Source organism: Paramisgurnus dabryanus, chromosome 23 (genome assembly GCF_030506205.2).
Source record: "Paramisgurnus dabryanus chromosome 23, PD_genome_1.1, whole genome shotgun sequence".
Lineage (NCBI taxonomy): Eukaryota > Metazoa > Chordata > Actinopteri > Cypriniformes > Cobitidae > Paramisgurnus > Paramisgurnus dabryanus.
In genome coordinates this window covers 21,570,260-21,593,355 of record NC_133359.1, presented here as the reverse complement: position 1 = coordinate 21,593,355, position 23,096 = coordinate 21,570,260, and the positions used below count along the sequence as shown (strand labels likewise).

At 39.0% G+C, this 23,096-nt stretch overlaps 1 protein-coding gene across 2 annotated transcripts; it reads left to right on the top strand.

Moving 5' to 3' along the window:
- The first annotated feature begins 794 nt into the window (after positions 1-794).
- Positions 795-20,295, top strand: snx33 (sorting nexin 33). 2 transcript variants are annotated; one of them, XM_065297743.2, is made up of 3 exons: positions 795-1,096; positions 1,553-2,982; positions 16,494-20,295. In XM_065297743.2, exons 2-3 carry the CDS (start codon positions 1,572-1,574, stop codon positions 16,745-16,747), a joined length of 1,665 nt encoding a protein of 554 aa, XP_065153815.1. In that variant the 5' UTR covers positions 795-1,096; positions 1,553-1,571; the 3' UTR covers positions 16,748-20,295. The 2 variants fall into 2 exon arrangements, with proteins under 2 accessions (XP_065153815.1, XP_065153816.1); XM_065297744.2 differs by having other exon boundaries at positions 795-2,982.
- Positions 20,296-23,096: the final 2,801 nt, after the last annotated feature.

The window sequence follows — 23,096 nt, the reverse complement described above, 5'->3', positions numbered from 1 at the left end:
TTTAATAAACCAGGCTTGATGACGTATGCAGCGTGCATATGCGACCTCCGGAGGCTGCAGCCTTCCGATTGCGAAACGGCCATAATAAAGCAGCATAGTGGCGGCATTGTCACGTGGTACGTGTTACTTTTCTCTGCGCTGTCAGAGTAGGCCAATCATTATCTGTTGTGATTACTGTAAGGATTTTTGAAAAGCACTGAGTGGGTTTACATGATAATATGACATTATTAGTGGGTAAAAAGTAGATTAGATATTAAACTGTTTAAAAAAGTTTAATAATACGTCCTGCCCATTTCCATTTGTCTGATATGAGGATTCGAGCATCGGAGCCGCCACGCGCGCGCCACCTAGCGTAAAATATTTCGTATAGTTTTAGTAAGTACTTAGACGTTTTGAATGTACTTTATGTAAACAATAACAACTATGACTTTTTGATTAACAACGTTCTTATTCTGGGAAAAGCTCGTATAAAAAACCCCGAATACTCGCATTTACATTTATTCATAGCAGATGTTTTTTCCCAAAGCGTCATGTTTTGCCTGAAAGGGAAACCAACGTTTATTTCACAATGTCTAAAAGGACGAAGAAAAAAGAAATACATCACTTAACCATAATAGAAGAATATGATTTGCAAAAAGCCATGGGCAGTTTTTCTCTTTTTATTTACATTTAAATTTGTATATGTAGTAAAGTCTTTACAATAGAAATACACCGTCCAGTGAATTGAGAAACCCATGCAGTAATTTAGTTGCCCGCCGCGCGGCGCTCCAAACGAGTTTTTAACCCCTCACTAAACTCCGCGACTCTCATTGTTTGGTCGTCACGTCATGGAAAGAGTTACTGCGTTTCTGCCGAAAGTAAAGAAATACTTTACAGAAAACTCTTTAAGTACCTGTTAAGTCTCATCTCGAAGGAAACCGTGTGAACACACAGCCGTACGAACCGGATTTGTGGATTATAAAGACGCTTTAAATGTGTTTTTATCCTTTTGTTGGCTGATGCGTTCATTCCTCATCCCTGTCTGTCTGGGACGCAAGGTTGGGATAATGTTTTCATCTGGAGTTTAGTTCAGCCGGACTGCAACCAGCTGCTTGTGGTAGTGTTTATTATTATTATAAAAAATATTTTTTAAAGATTTGTACACAGTGAAGGATGCATAAAAGTGCTCGAGAAGGATAATAAAACAGCGAACTGCATGTGTTTGCCGGTGTCTCGATTCTGCTGGACGGGATTTATGGATTTACTGGTTCATTTTTGCGGCTGAACATTCTGAGTTTGCGGTATAATGAAACGTCATAAATTTCGGGAAATTGGAGAGTAACAATTTAACAGCGCTTTGCAACATGTAACACTTTGTCTTGGACTTACAGATGCAGCAGATGAGATCATTAACTGGAGATTGTTTGTTTTCCTCAAAGCATACTTTTGTTTAAGTGCCATGAAAGCATTATTCACTAAACCACATACACAGCTGATATAAGATCCACATACCAATGAGGCTTCTCACAGCCCTGTTGTTTATATGTTAAATTTGTGAATTTTTGTGTATCAGGCTTGGTAAAGTTACAAGAATGTCCCTGCGAGCCAAAGCCCTCTACACTTTCCAAAGCGAAAACAAGGAAGAGATCAGCATACAGGAGAACGAAGAGCTGGTGATCTTCGACGAGAACTCCGTGGACGGCTGGTTACAAGGAGAAAACAGCAAAGGGGAGCGTGGACTGTTCCCTGCCTCCTATGTGGACATCATCCGGAGTCGCTCTGGATCCAACCTAACCGACCATTCCTTAAGCTCGCCCGGAAGTTCACCCGGTAAAGATCTGTCGTACATCCACTCGCAGTCTACGACCCTGCCGAGCGATGATGACGACGATTGGGACGACTGGGATGACAGTTCAACGGTGGTTGACGATGAAGATCCTCGGAGAGGAGTGGGCGCCAATGGGCATTCCCACCAAATGGGGTATTCCAACCCGAACGTCCACTACAGGACGAAGCCGCACATGGAACGTCAGGACAGCATGTCCGGTAATAGAAAGGGCAGCATGGTGGGGAGAAACCTGAATCGATTCTCCAGTTTCGTGCGGTCGGGTGTGGAGGCCTTCATACTCGGTGATGTCCCAATGATGGCTAAGATTGCAGAGTCTTACACTATAGAGATGGGTCCCCGGGGGCCGCAATGGAAGGACAGCCCTCAGCCTTTTTCTTGTTCCATTGAAGACCCCACCAAACAGACGAAGTTTAAAGGCATTAAGACTTACATCTCATACCGCGTGACCCCCAGTCATACTACCAGGCCGGTATATCGGCGATACAAGCACTTTGACTGGCTCTACAACAGACTACTGCACAAGTTCACGGTGATCTCCGTGCCCCATCTCCCGGAGAAACAGGCCACGGGTCGGTTCGAGGAAGATTTCATTGAGAAGAGAAAGAGGAGGCTTATCCTATGGATGGACCACATGACCAGCCACCCCGTCCTGTCTCAGTACGAAGGTTTCGAGCACTTCCTCATGTGTGCTGACGACAAACAGTGGAAGCTCGGGAAGAGGAGAGCGGAGAAGGACGAGATGGTCGGCGCTCATTTCATGCTCACCTTTCAGATTCCCAACGAGCATCAGGACCTTCAGGACGTCGAGGAACGCATCGACTCCTTCAAGTCGTTCGCCAAAAAGATGGATGACAGCGTGCTGCAGCTCACGAACGTCGCTTCGGAGCTGGTACGAAAACATCTGGGAGGTTTCCGGAAGGAGTTCCAGAGGCTCGGGAACGCCTTTCAGTCCATCAGCCAGTCGTTTCAGCTGGACCCGCCGTACAGCTCGGACGCCCTGGGCAATGCCATCACTCACACCGGACGCACCTACGAGAACATCGGGGAGATGTTCGCAGAGCAGCCCAAATATGACCTGTTTCAAATGCTGGATAAACTATCGCTGTATCAGGGCCTGCTGTCCAACTTTCCCGACATCATTCACCTGCAAAAAGGTAAAATTACCTATATTTTTCAAGGGGGGGGGGGTGTATTTGATTTTACTGCTAAGTTTTAAAATCACAGGGTTTTTATATTTCAATTGCATTAGTAATGCAAAGGTCATAGGTTTGATCCTCAAGAGAAATGCTGATAAAATGTATAGGTTTTGATAAAAGCGTCTGCAAAATGCATAAACGTATGGTCATGCGATGTAAAGCCATAATGCACAGCAGGTGACACAGTGACATTATGCATGTACTAGCCAACAAATCACACATGTTGTTAATGAGAACTGGGGTTAGTTAGTAGGCCTCAGTTTTGCTTTAGCAGCCACAGATGGTGTCTGGTAACTCTTAATGTCGGCACACATAGACATTTCACAGCGTATAAGTGGATTTGGATCAAATTGAGTTAAGAGAAAGAAATTAATGGTCGCAGTCTGAATTACAGGAAGTGAAGGAAGCTTTGATTCATCAACACACTCCAAGATATTAAAGTTCAATCGTTTATTGGCTCGGATAGACTTCCGCTTTTTTTCTAATGTCTCGGAGGAATGTCAGAGTGATGTTAGGAATCTCTCGCTCCAGATAGATCAGACTTAACATATGCTGACACGCTGTAACACGCCAACACTTACAAAACCAGACAAATGTTTGAACACGCCTCAGTTTATCTTTTTTAATCTTTTAGCATATGCATAAATGTTTAGGATTACTTTTGTAAACAAACATGTCCATATTAAGACCATATTAATGGAATTGGACCAGAAGGGAAAGCATTCGTACTTGAAACATCCCAGCATGCAAATGTTGGTTGAAGTTGGTTATGATATTGACGAGTACGTAATTCTTATACTTTCTAATGTTTCATCATAGCTTTGATGACCTTTACAGATAACCATCTTGTGCCTTGATACTTGCACCATGTTGCCACCGAATCAAACCCCCTCTGATCCTTTGAGTCACACGACTTCAAACCCTGCCCTCCAATGGCATGTCACCAATCCTGAAAAGTAATCGACAGGTAGCGGATATTTCTGATTGGCTAATGGCGCTTTTCCATTGCATAGTACCCCACGGTTTAGTTTAGTTTGGGTCGGGTCAGCTTACTTTTGGGAGCTTTTCCATTGGGTGCAGTACGTAGTACCCGATACTTTTTTTCGTACCACCTCGGTTGGGGTTCCAAGCGACCCGAGCTGATACCAAACGTGACGCGAAAACACTGTAGATCACTGATTGGTCTGAGAGAATCGTCACGTCATCGCTATAATGTAAATATTAGCTTTAGCTTACTGCTAGCTTGCGCTGTCTCAAGCAAACATGTTGTTATCTGTGTTCTGCTATAAGTTTCCAAACACCCTTTTAGCGATGAAAAACATCTGCAGGTTGAGAATCCGGGACACCATAACAGTTTTTTCCAGACTTTCAGTTTGTTGCGGCACATTCGCGACGTGCACGTCCGCATTATATATGCTTAAATGGAACTTAAATGAGGCTCCGTGGAGCGCCGTCGACTGACGCCACGGGTCGGGTGTTTGAACAGAAACTGTCATGTGAGACAGAGGTAGTTATAAACGCGATGTGCAAACATCTATTTGTGGTGGCCAATGTTAATTTTGTGGCAGACTGATAAATAAATGAATGTATGGGAATGTACAACAACGCTCTCACGTGTATGATGTCACAGCAGGCAGCGTAAATATAACGACACGCCTATAATCCCTCCCACTACGAAGTGATACTAAACTCGATGGAAAAGCTAACCACGCCAAAGTGAGGTGAGCTGACCCGACCCAAACTAAACTAAACCGTGGGGTACTATGCAATGGAAAAGCGCCATAAAAGGGCCATTTTTTTCGGTGCGTAGCCGAGTGCTGTTGGACAAATGCCATTTCTCATGTTTAGTTAAATATGTCATTCGATTTTTTTGTATGTCATCACATTTAATGAAGCATTCGTGTCTAAAAATAGACAATACACAAAATGGTTGTGTAGGCTTTTAATACCGATTATAGGCTGATATATTGGTTCATCCCTAATAAATATGGATAAAGTGGGATATTACTTATGTATTCTTTAATGGATTGTGGACAGAAAAGTAGAAAGGTTTCAAATGTGTATTTACATATGCAGCACGAGTTGGCCAAAGGCGTAATCGGTCACGACATGTGAACGTCACATGACAGACTAATAGTTCCCAATCCCAAAGTAGGAGTGACCGTTGTGCTCTGTATCACCATTGTGCTCTTAAGGGTAGTTAATCTTGTATTATTCTGTAGAAAAAGCCGATTTAACCACCATAAGCAAATATTTGGTGTAGTTTTCTCTTTCTAATGTGTGGGGACTGGACGACGATATCATTGCTCAAGTTTCACATACACACCCAATAACGGTTGTAACATGATTGCTGTTCGTCATCGCACACAATGGACTTTGGTGTACAATGGATAAAAGTTGCTTATAGTGACTAATGCACACAGAAAGCTTTAACTTATGTTAGATCTTACTTTATTCCAGAAACAGACGTTATTTCAACGTTGTCTCAACGTTGATTTAACGTTGATTTCTGATATATTGAATACATTTTGATTTGGATAATAAATAATGTAGGGTGGGACTTCATTTATTGTAATTTGAGTGATGCATGTAAATCTGTGATGATATTGGGTGTCACTGTGTGTGTTCATGGTAGTGCATTGTCTTAGCAGTGCAAAGGTCATGGATTCGGTTTCCAAGGAACACACATACTGATAAAAAAGGACAGCTTCAATGCACTACAAGTGGCTTTGGAGTGCATAAATGCAAATGTGTCCCTGTTTGTGTTTTCATAGAGCAGCGAGGGTCAGTAGTATCTGTAGAGCATCTGTAGTCCTGTCTGAGATCAGACTTCATTATGCTTGAAATGCAATCGAGCTACACGACGGCTCAATGAAAGATCAAAGAGAGGCAATGAAAAGAGGAAAACGGCACATGACCCAAAGAAATAATAACAGCTCTCTCGTACGGTGTTTGTGTCCCAAAGCCAGCGAGCTGAAATGAGATCCACAGTGGATCAGCAGGACTCTTGACCTGACATCCAAAGATTTAAAGAGTACAGAAATATTTTGCTTTTCTAGAAACAGTTGGATATTTGGATGTGAACTTTGTGTCTGGATTGATTGTTATCTAGAAATACATTGAAAATGCAATTCATACAGAGTGTTTATGTCAGGATTTGGGCCGCACAATATATATCGCGTAGCACCAACATCGCAATACTCGCATCTGCAATAGTCACGTCGCAGAACATGCAGGGCATTTATTGAAAACGTAAACATTTTTGGATGCCTTTGCCAGTGTTATATGACAATGGTTTTAAACGCCAAAAATTACAGATACAGAAATGCACGTCAGAAGTTAATTAATCTGAAACAGAGCTGTTTTATCTGGTTAAGTCATCCAGCAAGAATCATACCGCAATACATACCGCAGGCGGCTAAATATCGCAACTTGAGTTCCACCCAATACTGGCCAAGTGTGGTCTGGGTTAAAATGAATGTTGATGTTTTTATGGTGCTTAATTAATGTAAAACATGTGTATTAGTATTAGTAGTTTGGAAAAATCTTATATGTGACCCTGGCTGCACCACAAAACCAGTAATAAGGGTCAGTATTATGAAATTGAGATTAAGACGTCTAAAATTTACTAAATATCTTTATAGAACATAATCTTTACTTAAAGGGACACTCCACTTTTTTTAAAAATTATGCTCATTTTCGAGCTCCCCTAGAGTTAAACATCTGATTTTTACCATTTTGGAACTTATTTGTCTGATCTCCTGGTCTGGCGGTACCACTTGTAGCATAGCATAATCCATTTAATTTGTTTAGACCATTTAGCTCTTTTTTAGACCAAAGAGTTTCCATATTTTTCCTATTTAAAACTTGACTCTTCTGTAGTTACATCGTGTACTGACGGAAAATTGAAAGTTGCGATTTGCTAGGCCGATATGGCGTAGTGATATTACGCACTAGGGATGTAAATTTATGCAATTTCCCATATTCGATGATCGTTTAAATTAACGATCAATCGATCGAATAATCATTAACAGTAAAAGTGCAATAAGCCTTTACAGTAGTAGCATATAGCCAATGACATAAAAGTGTGCGTAAAAATGCCAGCTTCTTCTGCGAATTAAAGATTTTATTTTGTCTAAATAACATAATAGTGAGATTGTAAAATGAGTCATTGTAGTTGGTGTTTTGATAAAAATCATCAATTTAATCTCGTAATGAAATATAATAACTAACTTAATAGACACAGTATAACTGCGCCTCATATGGGCACTCTGCCCAGTAGCATGAAAGTCCGTGCATAAGTTTCATTATCATCAAGTGCTATTTTTCTAGTTGTTAACCTCACTTTCCGAGTCGTTGATACACCGTTTATAGTAATTATAGGCTATCCAAGAAGCACACGAAGGGCACTTTTTCCATTGTCACCTCAGCTGCGGCGTACTTTCAGCAAAGATGCTTTTATAATGAAGATTTCAACCTTACATTAGAAACCCGCAACAGTGTTTAGCACGTAGCGCCTCAGCCAGTCAATAATGATGATGATCAATGATATATGTTGCGGGCATTTATAGTGTAACAACAGTCATTAAAGGGCTCGTTATAGTTGTGTGTAGGTCCTACGGCGTAGCCGCGACGACGTAGGTTCCGCTTCGGTTTTCATTTATACTTTTGCGTCGTCGTTCGCATCGACGTGCAAATGCGCGCAAAACGCTGGTAGGCAGTATTCATGCGTGTAACCACAGTAGCAGCGCTACCATCAAAGAAGAAGAAGCTTGGCTAGTTAAGTTAACCCACAAACAGCAACTTGTTGTCTATGATTTGAGAAGACCAGCAGTGATGGAAGTAAATAAACAGCGACTTTTGATGCAGTTTTAGTGAAATCACTCCTTAACTTGGCAACTCTTTGTTTTTACAGTTGCAAACGGAAATACCTATGACGCAGGGTTTTTACCTGACGGGAGGGGTTCTGGTGGACCAATTACAGCGCTTGCGGTCCGCGTAGAACTGATGCGCTGTTAAGAATTTTGCGAGGTGCACGTCAGGCTACGCAATGCTACGCACAGGCTACGGATAACCTATGGCGTAGCTACAGCGTAGAACTTACGCACGACTACAAATCGGGCTTTAGTTTACGTTTTAGTTTCTTGCCAGAATTTAAGATTACATTTTAATCTGTTAATTTATAATGGCTTCTAGTCTCCTTCCCTGTGTATAGCAGCGTTGCTATGCTAATCTTGCAGGTTTTCCTGAAGAGGGTCTTTGCTTTCAGTATCCTAACCGTATTTGCATTTTCTGTATAGGACCATATCAGATCCACTGCGGATGCTATTTCTTTACGTTAGCAGCCTGCCTCGTCTCGCATGATGTTTAAAAGGTGTGTGTTTGGCATCGAGCATCATTGTGATCATGGCTAGTTTAACTTCTGCGTGCTTGTTTAATTTTTTCACCAGCTGTTTGTGCTTTGCGCAGGCGCCGCACACACGTGCTTGCTTTTTCGACAATCGTTAAGTTTATCGATTTAATTCTTATCGACAATTAATCGAAGAACGATTCATTTTCTTTTGATCTTAGTACACAATTTTACTACAGAAGAGTCAAGTTTTAAATGTGAAAAATATCGAAACTCTTTGGTTATTTTTTTGTGCAATGCTAATGGTCTAATCAGATTCAATGGATTATGCTAAGCTATGCTAAAAATGCTACTGCCAGACCGGTAGATCAGCTGAATGGATTCAAAAACTGTAAAAATCAAATGTTTAATTTTAGGGGAGCCGGAAAATTAGCATATTTTCAAAAAAGTGGAGTGTCCCTTTAATATCCTAATGATTTTTAGCAAAATAGTAATAATAATTTTGATCCATACAATGTATTTTAAGCTATTCCTACAAATATACACATGCAACTTATAGCTGCTTTTGTGGTCCAGGGTCAAATAATATTAAGAAATTACTGTCAAATTTAAGTTATTGGATCTTGGATATAAAATATTGGCAAACTTGATGTGTAAAAACGAGGTTAGTTCAGGTCAGATGAAGTAACTCCTGGAAAACATTCATGATTTGACCTTAAAAATTCCCAAATAATATTTGTATAAATAGATTTTTACTTTAACACATTTGTTTGAAATGTGCAAGGAAAATATGCATCACATTTATTTGTAATTACCCCACTTGCTCAATTTTAGGATGAATTATTTTCATTCATATTTTTTTAATCGCCCCTGATGTCTAACATCTTGCTCTGCTTTTATCTCTTGGCTAATAAGAGGAAAGAGTTTAAAACCGCAGGCGTTCCCGTTCCTGGACTCTGCGTGCACAGCAGTAGTCATGAACTCATCTGAAGGGTGTGTTGGTTTACTTTTATTGCCAGGTCTTTGAGTAATACACACGCACAAAGACAACAGTGCAGTTGTTTGGTGGGTTTTGGATTGATTGTTGTTGATTTTCGCTTTGGAATAACATGTCGGGGCAGGACCTTAAATTCTTCTTCATGTCTGATCTGCTCGCATGAGGTGGGTTTTACTTCACACACGTGTTTTAAAGTTACAGGTATGTCATCAGTTTCTGTTTTTTTTAAAACCCATTTGACTTATTCTTCTTTTGAACACTAAATACTGGACCATTTATTTATATAATTAAGTTATTTTCCTCACACATCAGATGACTGCAAGGGACTTGTGTTATAAGGCACGTTTATAGTCATTTGAAAGACTTTATAGTAGTTTTATGACGATTATGTCATTTTAGTGCTTTACATCTATTCCTTTCACCAAAAAGAAAAAAAAATAGATTTAGATAGAACACTATAAACATGAGTTAGTAATGAGCTGAAGTTCTGTTGCGTAAAAGATGGACAACCAGATACACTTTCCGCAAAAGCAAATAAAACATTTATTCCACAAACCAAGTGGCATTGCAAAGAAACAATACTCTGTTCTCCAACCAACCTCATTTTCCTAAGCTGTTTTTGCCATAACTTTAAACCAGCTGGTCTCAATGTGAATTTTAGTGCGTGTATGAAGTCTGTTCCCCTTAAGTTCACACATGTGTATTAACAGAGGAACCACACTCTGTAAAGGTACAAAAGCTGTTACTGGCACCCTGCCCTTTAAAAAAAGTTCCTAATATGTATGACTTGGGCATGTACGATTTATATATACATACGTGTGTGTGTGTGTGTGTGTGTATGTATGCATGTACACTCACCTAAAGGATTATCAGGAACACCATACTAATACTGTGTTTGACCCCCTTTCACCTTCAGAACTGCCTTAATTCTATGTGGCATTGATTCAACAAGGTGCTGAAAGCATTCTTTAGAAATGTTGGCCCATATTGATAGGATAGCATCTTGCAGTTAATGGAGATTTGTGGGATGCACATCCAGGGCACGAAGCTCCCGTTCCACCTCATCAGAAAGATGCTCTATTGGGTTGAGATCTGGTGACTGTGGGGGTCATTTTAGTACAGTGAACTCATTGTCATGTTCAAGAAACCACTTTGAAATGATTTGAGCTTTGTGACATGGTGCATTATCCTGCTGGAAGTAGCCAACAGAGGATGAGTACATGATGGTATCAAAGGGATGGACATGGTCAGAAACAATGCTCAGGTAGGTCATGGCATTTAAACGATGCCCAGTTGGCACTAAGGGGCCTAAAGTGTGCCAAGAAAACATCCCCCACACCATTAAACCACCACCACCAGCCTGCACAGTGGTAACAAGGCATGATGGATCTATGTTTTCATTCTGTTTACACCAAATTCTGACTCAACCATCTATATGTCTCAACAGAAAATCGAGACTCATGAGACCAGGCAAAATTTTTCTAGTCTTCAACTGTTCAATTTTGGTGAGCTTGTGCAAATTGTAGCCTCTTTTTCTTATTTGTAGTGGAGATGAGTGGTACCCGGTGGGGTCTTCTGCTGTTGTAGCCCATCCGCCTCAAGGTTGTGCGTGTTGTGGCTTCACAAATGCTTTGCTGCATACCTCGGTTGAAACGAGTGTTTTTTTCAGTCAAAGTTGCTCTTCTATCAGCTTGAAACAGTCGGCCCATTCTCTTCTGACCTCTAGCATCAACAAGGCATTTTCGCCCACAGTACTGCCACATACTTTGTCCCTTTTCACACCATTCTTTATAAACCCTAGAAATGGTTGGCATATATTGTATCTTTGGTACCTTTGAGGTACTAAAATGAACTCTTTAGGTACAAAGCAAGGTGTACTTTTGGAAAGGGCACCGCCCCGTGACAGCTTTTGTACCATTTATTATGTTTTAAAGGGGGGGTTTAATGGTATTTCAAGCATTCTGACTTATTAACACAGTTATAGAGTTGTTTCCTCATGCTAAATGTAGGCAAAGTGTCAAAAATGCAGTTGGGCGTGTTTCAGAGTATTTCTGTGCCGAATGCACTTCGCCAGGGTTCGTACAAGTTTCGGCTAATTTTTTTCGATTACGGTTCTAACTGACGTTTCAGGGGTTTTCGATACGTATCACTTCTTTATATGGGCTTCCGCCGGAAAACTTCCCCTGGAAAACCCCGCCCAGCCGTCAGTCAGCGGGAGACGCTAGAGCTTGCTAACAGCTTATCACGCCACTCAGCTTTGTTTAATTTCAAAAGTCAACAATGGCACAACAAGAAGTGTGTTTTTGGATGTAAGGAGAAGACATCCAGCCTTATGGAAACAATGGATATAGTTTATTATCCGGATTAGCAGCGGAGTTTTGCGTGTGTGTGTTTGATGCGGTGGATTTTCATGACGAGTTACACGCGGTAAGTAAGACTTCTGTCTATGTTGGAAATAGGCGCGTGTATATTATATAAATGACACGAACATGTAGTGAATCATAAGTTAAAACAGTGTTGTATAGTGTTGCATGACTCGTACTCGCTCCTCCCGTGTTATAACTCCTCCTTCTTCATTTTTTCGTACGTTATCGGAAAGATTCGGTAAAGCTAATCTTTCTTTTATAAATCTGATTAAACTAAAGAATCTTCAGAGATATAAAGGATGTCATACTACTCCATAGGTACTCCAGATTAATATCAGAAATGCAGAAACAGCGTGTGTTACGTGAGCTTTAAGAGTGCACAGGTGCTGAATTTTTTAGTTTAGTTTTTGAAAAGTTTGCAATTATAAGAAATTAAATTGCAACATGGTTTCACTTCTCTAAGCAATTTGAAGTTTAGGTTTGTTTCTTTTCTCGTGTCTGAAAAATGTGCTCCCGGATAAATGTGCTTCAATTGTTTTTCCAGTCTGAAATTCCTCTGTGTCCACGACTGTGCTGTTAGACGCATTAAATGCAGTTCTGTGGCTTATTCTTTGTGCTGCTGACATACACTTATTTAAACAACTGAGCGAATGATTAAATTCTACACAGATTGACATTTAAACTGGATAAACTTATTTGAGCTATGTTAGGCTGAGAGTGAGTGAGAGAGAGAGAGAGAGAGAGAGAGAGAGAGAGAGAGAGAGAGAGAGAGAGAGAGAGAGAGAGAGAGAGAGAGAGAGAGAGAGAGGGAGAGGGAGAGGGAGAGGGAGAGGGAGAGGGAGAGGGAGAGGGAGAGGGAGAGGGAGAGGGAGAGAGAGAGAGAGGGACAGAGAAATCAGTGTTCGGCTGTGTCTGTAACCACTGGCTGTTTGTTTAACTCCATCATCTGTCATTCATTTAAGAGAAAGATCAGCATATTCTTTACTGTTTTGAATACAAAGACATTTATGTACTCTGTAGAGTCAGACATATTCAAAGTTTGAAGATGTAATTCAAATATACAGTATTGTGCAAACGTCTTAGGCCACCATCACCAGCTTTGTTGTTTTAGCAAAATTTTTATGTCCATCCATATTTATTTTTCACTGCATTAGTCAGTATTTAGTCTGACGTCTCTTGGCATTAAACACATCTTGAGCTGAAGTCATTTGATTAGGATTAGAAATTAGGATTTATTTTTATTTAGGTTTAAGAGATCCTGCAGTTTCCTGCTATTGCTCAATGGGAGTTTACCCTAAATACTTGACACTTCAGCTTATACTTTTATACTGTTTTTAATACTACATACACATTTCCTGTATTTTCTGTTGTATTCTAATAAAGAGAAATAATTATATATGATCACTATACAATTGCAAAATCTAATGGTAGCATGGTGGCTTAAGACTTTTGCACAGTACTGTAAATACAATGCAAGTAAATATAATCTTCATGAACACATAAACACAAAACCATCATGTTTAAGGAAACAGGGTGGAAACCTTTGAATGATCATTAAAGAAATGCAAACACTGTTTTTGCATACAGACTCTGTGAACGTCATTTGACTGGATGACACAACTGTGAGCTAGGGCCGCACGATAAATCGCATGCGATATCATATCAAGCACATCTTGTCAGTAAAGCAGCATTTACTACACAAAGCTGTAGTTCACTGACAAGCATGGCCATGTTGCGATAATTAATGCAATATTGCCCCGATTGTCAGCGAAATACGGTTTTGTGTAGTAAATGTTGCTTCATCTGAAAGCAGGTGATGGCGATTTACTACTAATCAAGGACTGGCTTTACTTACGTGATGAGTGTGACAATCACATGCGATTTATCGTGTAGCCCTACTGTGAGCACATTTACGTATGGTACTAAGATGCGTTTCGGTCGATCGAATCACAAGTGGATGAGAGAGACGCATGTTCGTTCACACCTGTTTTTATCAGTCTCTTTTGACCATCTTCAACCACTTCTGTCCTGATTACTTCAATGGGATGTTGTATGGGCGAGTCGTTTAAGCATGAGCGGGAGAAATGACGGGTTTAAGTTGACGCGCTTTGTACATGAGTGTGTAAGGGATTTCTCAAAAAGTTTCAGAGCAATTGATGAAATAAGCTTGCGCAACATTCACATGCTCACAACGTGAAACTAAAATGAAAGAGGAAGAGTGCAGCCGCTTTCGTTTTGGTAATGAAAGTTAGGACCGATGTTAAAACATTGTGCTCTGTAAATAGGGCTGGAGATCGATTCAGCTGTTCCAGATCGATTCAATTTCAATTTGCAAGCTATCAAATGGATTCGATCTCGATTCGATTTTTGCTTCCGGTTCTCGGTCGGTTTTTATTCTTGATTTAACTCAATAAATATAGATTTAATACAAATACTATATTAATAAAAAAGAGCAGTGAACGGAAGTTTACAAGTGGGTTATTAATAAAAAGAAATTAAAAGCCACAACACTATCGTTGTTGTCTTGCTTGCGATATCTAAAATGCTTCAATACCTCTGACTTTTTATTTGAAGGTGGCATCAATGTTGATAAAGCACCTGAAACCGCCATTTTAAGCACTGAATGATTGAATAACAAGCTCGCCTCTCACTCCTTGGTAACATCGCGCAAGGCAAAAAAGTGGGTGACATCTAGTGGAGAAGACTAGTAATTAGATTAACGTTAATCTTGCGTTCAATGTTTGCGGAAATTAAATAAATATGAAATAAAAAATCAAATCGTGCTCTTTGAGAGAAAAAACAATTAATCGAAAAATAAAAATAATTTTGCCCAGCGCCATCTGTAAATCACATTAGATAATGGGTGGAGAGTAGGCGGTCTCTTGTGGCTGTTCAAACACATTCGACCACATGATCGTCCACACCTCAATACCAGTCAGGTGTTTTTGACTTCCTCTGAAAGTGGTTAAAAGTGGACGCACTAAAAACGTTTCGCACCCTGTTTACACCTGTGATTAGCGATCCGATCAGTGGCAGCTCATGACTGCTCATCCGAGGTGCGCTAATTCAAAATAAGTGTTCGGAGTGTCGTGTGTTGCTTGCGTTTTCAAAATACGTGTTTGTTGCGTCATGTGAACCATGTGCATCACGTGTTTTGTCAAAATAAGTGCCTGCTGCACAAACATCAAAACTGTTTATGAAAAAAGAGACGCTCACATTCACAAAATACATGCAAGACACTCCCTTAACAATAAACTCTGATTACGCATGAGAGTATGCGAGTATCAGGCAAATGCGAGCGTCTCTTTTATCATAAACCCTTTAGATGCGTCTGCAGCAGGCACTTATTTTGACAAGACACCCGATGCACACAGGATCTTTTGACGCGGAGAACACATATTTTTAAAAAAGGAACCACACACATGACGGGCTACATACATGTTGTGATGAACTTCGCATCGAGCGCCCTCGAAAAAAGAAGTCACCGGCCGTTACTGGATCGGATTGGCCAGAACACTTCTTAATAAAGGGTGTAAACAGGGTAATCTGTCAGTCCATAATGAAGTGTGTTCAGTCTGAAACACAGAATCAAATTTGATGGGATGTCGTGTTGTCTCTTATGTGTCAGATGGACATGAAGGGATGATTTCACAGACAGGGATTAGCTTAAGCCAGGACTAGGCCTTAGTTTAATTATAAAATATAACTAGTTTTAACAAGCATGCGTTACTAAAACATTACTTGTGTGCAATTTGAGGCAAAACAAAGGGTTACTGATGTATTTTAAGATATGTCAGTGTTGTTTTCAGCTCTTACATTTATTTTAGTCTAGGACTAGTTTAATCCCTGTCCAGGAAACAGCCCCTTACAGTATCAGTATGTAATAATTGAACTCAATATTCAGAGGTTTCTGTCTTGAATCGTATGATTTTCTAGCTTCTTTCTGAACTAGATTTAAGGGTTTGTCCTGTTGTAACAGGACTGTGATACAAACCTTTCTCAAACGCTTCAAAAACCGGTTACACAGGAAATGTGAGACAAATCTGATACAAAAGGCGCTTTAATCTGACATCTGACTCAGATCAGAGATATACTAAACTGGGAATGTGTATATGTCCTATACAGGATGTGATTTAGGGGGAATGTTTTTCAAATATTTTTATTTATGAAAACAGGCTTATATTGATTATTCAGGGTATTACGCTATATTTTGTAACTGTTGAAATAAAATATATATAGAAATGTAAGCAGTCCTGCTCACACCCGCCCTGAGCGAGATTTGAACCGCTTTGGTCTGGCATGAGAGTCGACATTTTGATTTATTATTTGGCTTGGTTTTCACGCTGAAATAGACTATTGGTGCTTGGTGACAATTGGAAAATCTTGGCATGGATTAAAAAAGGATCATGACATAACCTGTCACCTATTGTCAAAGGAGCGGAAGCACTGACAATAATACTTAACTCCTGATTTTATTGGTGTTTGCGCTATTGCATGGCAGCGTTTTTACTTATATGAAATAATCTTTGTTAGATGATATGGAAGTTTGATGATCATTAATAATGGGGAGGAATACATTTTGTCCCCACTGGGATAAAAATAACTTATAAAGACCTGAGGGAGGGAAAATGTATGTACAGTACTGTGCAAAAGTCTTAGGCCACCATTAATTAGAAATAACTTAAAAAAGCATTGTCAATTTATTATTTATTGCTTATGATTTCGTTGACCTTGTCTCTCTCTCTCTCTCTTTTAGGTGCCTTTGCAAAGGTGAAGGAGTCTCAGCGTATGAGCGATGAGGGGAAGATGGATCAAGAGGAAGCTGACGGTATCCGTAAACGCTGCAGGACTGTAGGTTTTGCCTTGCAGGCCGAGATGAATCACTTTCATCAACGAAGGGAGGTGGATTTTAAAGAGATGATGCAAGCGTATCTCCGCCAACAGATCGCCTTTTACCAGCGTGTGGGTCAGCAGTTAGAGAGAACCCTACGCATGTATGACAACCTCTAGATCCTTTGGATTGTAACAGAGACACGACACTCCTGTGAATGGATACGTACGAGATTTTATTTTTTACTCGCAGCGCTGTTGTAATTTTTACATTTTGCGAAAAAACTGGACCTTCCTGCTTCTGCACTTAAAAATGTCACTTTTAACCACCAGAAACCAACAATATAGTTGCCTTTGATACGCCATACGTGTTCATAATGTATCTTTTCGTTAACTATGACATTTATTTAAATTTCTTTGAGAATATTGTTACAATGTTACACGTTCGTATTGAGTCAGGCGTGCGAGTGACGTTACCTGTGTGTGTTAGCAGGTACAGACGCTAATCAGGTTTGCCATCATGTCATATTGAATGAAAAACATCTGAAATATTAAATGCTTGCTGTAACTATAAGCGAGTTTATAGACTACGCTAGTTTGTTGTAAAACTAGCGTATGATGAGGTGTGTTTACTCAAATATTTGACAAAATACAATATCTCTTTCAAAACCAAAGGACGACGAAATTATATATTAACCCTGAAGTTATACAGCATAGTAACACTGTCGCAAAAATGAAAATTTCGTTAACGGAGGAAGTTGTTTAAAGAAATTGTGAAATGCCGGTCAGCAATAAATTATTGGCAGTGGTTTTGTCACTTTGCACATGATTTTACATTCGGTAACGACGATAAAATTACTTGACACTGCAAAGAGTGCTTGTGTTTGGCTACAGTAGACACGTTTCCATTACCTTTCAAAATGCGCAAATTGAAATGGCGAGTTAAAAATGCCTGCGACTGAAACACGTAAATTTCGCAAAAACTTCCATATATCGCAAAAAAGTTTTTAGGTTTTAGGTGTTTGTTTTAGGCAAAATTCACAAAAGGAATATATCGCAAAACTGCATCGTAATTTTTTTCGCGTTTACAGGTCACCTGACGTGCGTTAAAGTTATGAAGAGTTATGTTCGACAAGTGCACGACATCAAAATACCGTGAGAGCATGAGTCGCTCTAGCTGTATTTTTAATGTCATCTGCATGTCGGTTTTTTGCATGGTGCTGTATGAAGTCGGCCACACCTTTCGCCCATGGTTTTTGGCAAGAGAACAAAATTATATTTTAGTTGCATAATTTCGCAATAGTTTTTTTTTTATAAATCGACATTTTAGAAAACGCTAAAGTTTTGCGCAAATCTTTAATGGAAACCAGGCTACTGAGGTGTAAATACTCCCTGTCTGCTGAATTTGTTTAACTTTCCAAGTAGATGAGCATGAAACACGTAGCAGGTTTGTGTGGTTTCTGTTCAATTCCAGAATGTTGAGCCGGCTCAGATGCTGTATGATTATCGAGTTGAAAGTGAGATTCTGCTACATTGATTGTCTTTACAAAGCGCACATGGAAGTCATATGAAATGAATTCAGATGAGAGATTCAGACTTATTCAGGTTCAGAGTGATCCCAGATCCAGCATGTATCATTTTTGGCATGTATTCATGTTTGGCATTATTGTTTTACATTGTAATTTACACCCTGCTTCCTGTCAAGTGTTACTAAAGCTGCTGTAAGTGATTGTAACCATTTTGCTAACTTCTGCTAGACTTCCTTTGTAAAAATTAACCATGGTTTCACAACAAATAAAAAACATATAGCTATACCATGTTTATCACAAATTAACCATGGTTTTGCTGCAGTAACCATGAATGTTAATCAATCTGGCATAAACTACATGGTTACTACAGTCTTACTATAATAAAACGACACTCTTAACAAAATTGAAAGTTGTTTTAAACCAAGATTGGGTAAATATTCAACAGAACCAACTAGTGGGTTATAAATAAACCTGTGCTGGGTTGTTCAGCCTAAATGCTGGGTAGTTTAAACCCACTGTTGGTCGATTGGTTTATTTATAGGCTACCCCAATATTTTTTAACAGTGCATGGTTAATTTTTGCATTTGATCATCTCATCTGTTTAATACTCTCTAAAAGACATTTAAGCAGCCCGAATTTCAGCAAAAATGACTGACAGGCGAAAGGCATTTCTGAGCGCTAATTTAATTTGGCTAAAATGAGGATAGGCCTCCCCTGACTCTTGTTTTGATTTCTCAGGGCCCTTATGTCAGTACGTCGAGTATGAATCGCACAGAGATCCCTTTACATCATGTTTTTTGTGAATTCTGAAAATATCGTACAAAGACATTCACAATTTTAAAGACTTTGCTGTTAGCATTAGCATTTTAGAATTAGCAAAGTTGTATGTTCAGGGTTTTTTAAGGCAAATGGGATCTCATTCTACTTTCTGAGACCTCAGGAAACCTCAAGAGGACGTAAACATAACCCAGTTTTTTAATGTTGATGGTTTGTGTTTTCATTTCCTTTAGAATCTTTAATTTTATTCATTCGCTTTAAGGGGTTCATGGGTTTATGTAAATTGCGACTTTTCGTGTACCTGTAAAACTTGTCTCGAGTTTCAGATTGTGAACTTGAATATTTTTGCACACTTTTCTCGAGTACCAACATGCAAACCTTTAGTAGTCTCCTCTACTTGTAATAACTGGTCTTGTGAACATTCCTCTGTGCACATTTTTTTTCTAAATATTAAAAATGTTTTGTCTTTGTAAGTCTTTCAAAACCAGTCAAAATGTAATAACATGCTACGCCTCTGATATGACTTTATTTTGGCTGACACCACCGAGCCCTCCAACCCAAACACTTCCAAATACTGTAGATATATTCCAATAGATTTTCCCCATTCATGTTTTGCTTGAAATATTGTATTTGCACATCAATTTTTGTACAGTAAAATTGGTTGCAAATGGTGTTTCACGTTGGCTTCGACACAAACCCCCTGAAGAGTATTTTTAAGTACATGAGAACCGACTGTTCTCGTGGTTTCCCGAAATGTTTTTTTTTTTGGGTACACAGATGTTTATTTGCTCAAAGGAGTTGTTCATAGTTTTCATATATATTGTAAGTTAAAGAAACATCAACACATCCTTTATGGCTTTCTTTTCTGGTAAAGAGGGGGGAAAATCGGCATAAACACGGACCTCTGCTTTCAATTCTCTGGAAAACACAAACAGACGCTGTTGTGGTTGCGTGTGTCCACTTGGCGACTTCACACGCATTCCAAGATACAGCTGAGCTCAGACTCGCATACCAAAACGGGACGTTTTCCATGAGTGGACTTATCCAAATACTCTTTTCCTAATAGTCTTCCTGCGTTTTGGGACGCAAAAGTGCTTTATCAGGGTATAAATATCTGAAGATGGATTACACGGATTGTGAGAGAAATATTTCTTGTTTAAGTGAGCAAAATGGAGATGAAATGTCAACCAGGAACTGCAAATGAACTTTCGCTTTGTGAGGTTTGTGAGAAGAAAATGATTTGTAGCTTTAATAAATGGGTTCTGGAGTGATCTCACACGGATTTTGGACTGTTTGAGGACTTGTGAGGACAGAACCAGCACATTGCTCTGTGTTTACTTGCTGTACATTAGAATTTATGTAATGTGTAGATTTTTTCACTTTTCTGGTCAGGGGATCTGAATAAAGAGATCTCGAAATTGCTTTGGTGGTTTGGTGTTGTCTTTTCCACATCTGCCAATGGCTGGTGACTTAACCAGCAGCCATACATAATTATTACTGGCCATAAATCACATTGTTTTCCATTTACATCTACATTAACTTATTTAATGGTGACAAAGAATGCATTGAAATAATGTTAAATTGTTCTCTGATATCTACATAGAAGGTTTGTGGCTTTATTAAGTGCAACCCTAAGATTTGCCTTTAGAATATAACTTACCTTATTTGATAGGGTCATGAATAATAATGTTGAGCTCAGTGCTCTGATTGGCTGTTTCACAGGGCAGCTTCTTCAGTAGCTCTGTGTGTGTGCAAACAGATCTTATTTTTAAGTCTGTATCAGATAAAAATACCAATTATGAGGAATAATCAAATTTTGGGAGATTGTTAATGGACCTTTCCGAGCAGCAAGTTTGTGGGGGTGTTTTTTTTAGTATGGACCTGCAAAACGTAACTGTAATGTCAATGGTAGAACTTCAGCATAATTTAATGTTGGGAGCATACATCTCTACTGTAATGTCACTGTTGGTGTTATGTTGAGCTGGGTCTGTTTTCCAGCGGTCTTTTGCATGCACAAGGTTTACATAAGAATGAGGAAACAATCGTGTTTGAGGCTCATGACATGTCATTACCATGTACAGAACTCTTATTATTCATCTATGCCTACATAAATACAGTTTTACATTATACTGCACCTTTAAGTAACACCATTCAATAAGGTACTGTGTGTTAACATTAGTTGACCTTAAAGGAATATTCCGGTAACACTTTAGTATGGGGAACACTTATTGATTATTAATTATGACTTTTGCCTTAGTAAACTCCCAATGTACTGCTAATTAATAGCTAATAAGGTAGTTGTTGTAGACGTTAGGTTTAGGTATTGGATTGGGTTAAGGGATGTAAAATATGGTCATGCAGAACAAGGCATTAATATGTCCTTTATAAGCACTAATAAACCGCTAATATGTAAGCTAATAAGACACTAGTTAAAAGTGAGAATTGGTCCCTATACTAAAGTGTTACCAATATTCTATTTTCTTAAAAGAAAAATCCAGATAATTTACTCACCACCATGTCATCCAAAATGTTGATGTCTTTCTTTGTTCAGTCGAGAAGAAATTATGTTTTTTGAGGAAAATATTGCAGGATTTTTCTCATTTTAATGGACTTTAATAGAGCCCAACATTTAATACTTAACACTTAACAGTTTTTTTCAACGGAGTTTCAAAGGACTCTAAACGATCCCAAACGTGGCATTAGGGTCTTATCTAGCGAAACGATTGTCATTTTTGACAAGAAAAATAAAAAATATGCTATTTTAAACCACAATTTTTCGTCTAGGTCTGATCCAGCGCAACTTACGTAAATGCGTAGTGACGTAGGGAGGTCACGTGTTACATATATAAAACGCACATTTGCGGACCATTGTAAACAATAAACTGACACAAAGACATTAATTAGTATCAGTTGACATACAACACCGTAGGTATGGTCCTTTTTCAACACACTTGTAAACACTGGGGCGGAGTTTCGCGTTCGTCTTCTGTGACCTCTTGACATCATGACGTATTGCGTGGGGTCACATCACGCATCACGACCTGATCTAGACGAGAAGTTGTGGTTTAAAAGTTGATATTTTTTATTTTTCTTATCAAAAATGACAATCGTTTCACTAGATAAGACCCTAATGCCTCGTTTGGGATCATTTATAGTCCTTTGAAACTCAAACATAATTTCTTCTCGACTGAACAAAGAAAGACATCAACGTTTTGGATGACATGGTGGTGAGTAAATTATCTGGATTTTTCTTTTAAGAAAATGGAATATTCCTGTAACGGACAATTATTACTTCATTTTAAAAGGTCACATAACATTCACAGTTTCTGCCAATCTCATGTTTATCTTGGTTACCTATGGAGTAGTATTGCATCCTTCATAACTACAAAAATTCTTTGGTTTCGTCAGATCTATAAAAGAATATCAGCTGTACGGCCTATTTCTGCTGCTTAGGGCGTGCTGTAGGTAGAGCGAGTCATGAACACGGAACATGCGAAATACATCGTTGCATTATCCGTGGATAACTTCTGATTAACTGCTTGCGTGTTGTTTACATTATATACTCTTACGCGCTGGTTGTCAACCGAACACAGACATTTGATGCAGTTTTACGTACCGCCTGCGGTTCCAACATTGATAGGTGTGCTCTTGCTCTCACTATGATTGGCACTTTTTGCCTTGGTAACTAGCAATAGCACAGGGACTATTTTTGGGCACTGTGTAATATCATTGTGCCTCCTGCAGCCATGTTACGACAGCACAGTCCTTGATTATTACGCCAGAATGAGAGTATAGTTCATAGCCATATCTGCCTAGAAAATTGCAACTTTTAATTTTATGTAAGTCTTAGTACACAATGTAATTACAGAAGAGTCAAGTTTTAAATAGGAAAAATATTAAAACTCTTTGGTTATTTTTAGCGCGATGCTAATGATCTAATCAGATTCAATGGATTATGCTAAGCTATGCTAAAAGTGCTACCACCAGACCCGGAGATCAGCTGAATGGGTTTCAAAACTGTAAAAACAAATGTTTAACTCTAGAGGAGTTGGAAAATTTGAATATTTTCAAAAAAAGTGGAGTGTCCCTTTTACAATTTAGAAAATTGCATTAGACCTCCACTTTAACTTCAAATATTAGTTGATGCCCATAAACTAACTTGAGCAGACAATGAACAATTGTATTTGATTCAACATTAACAAATCAATTGCTTTTTTCACATA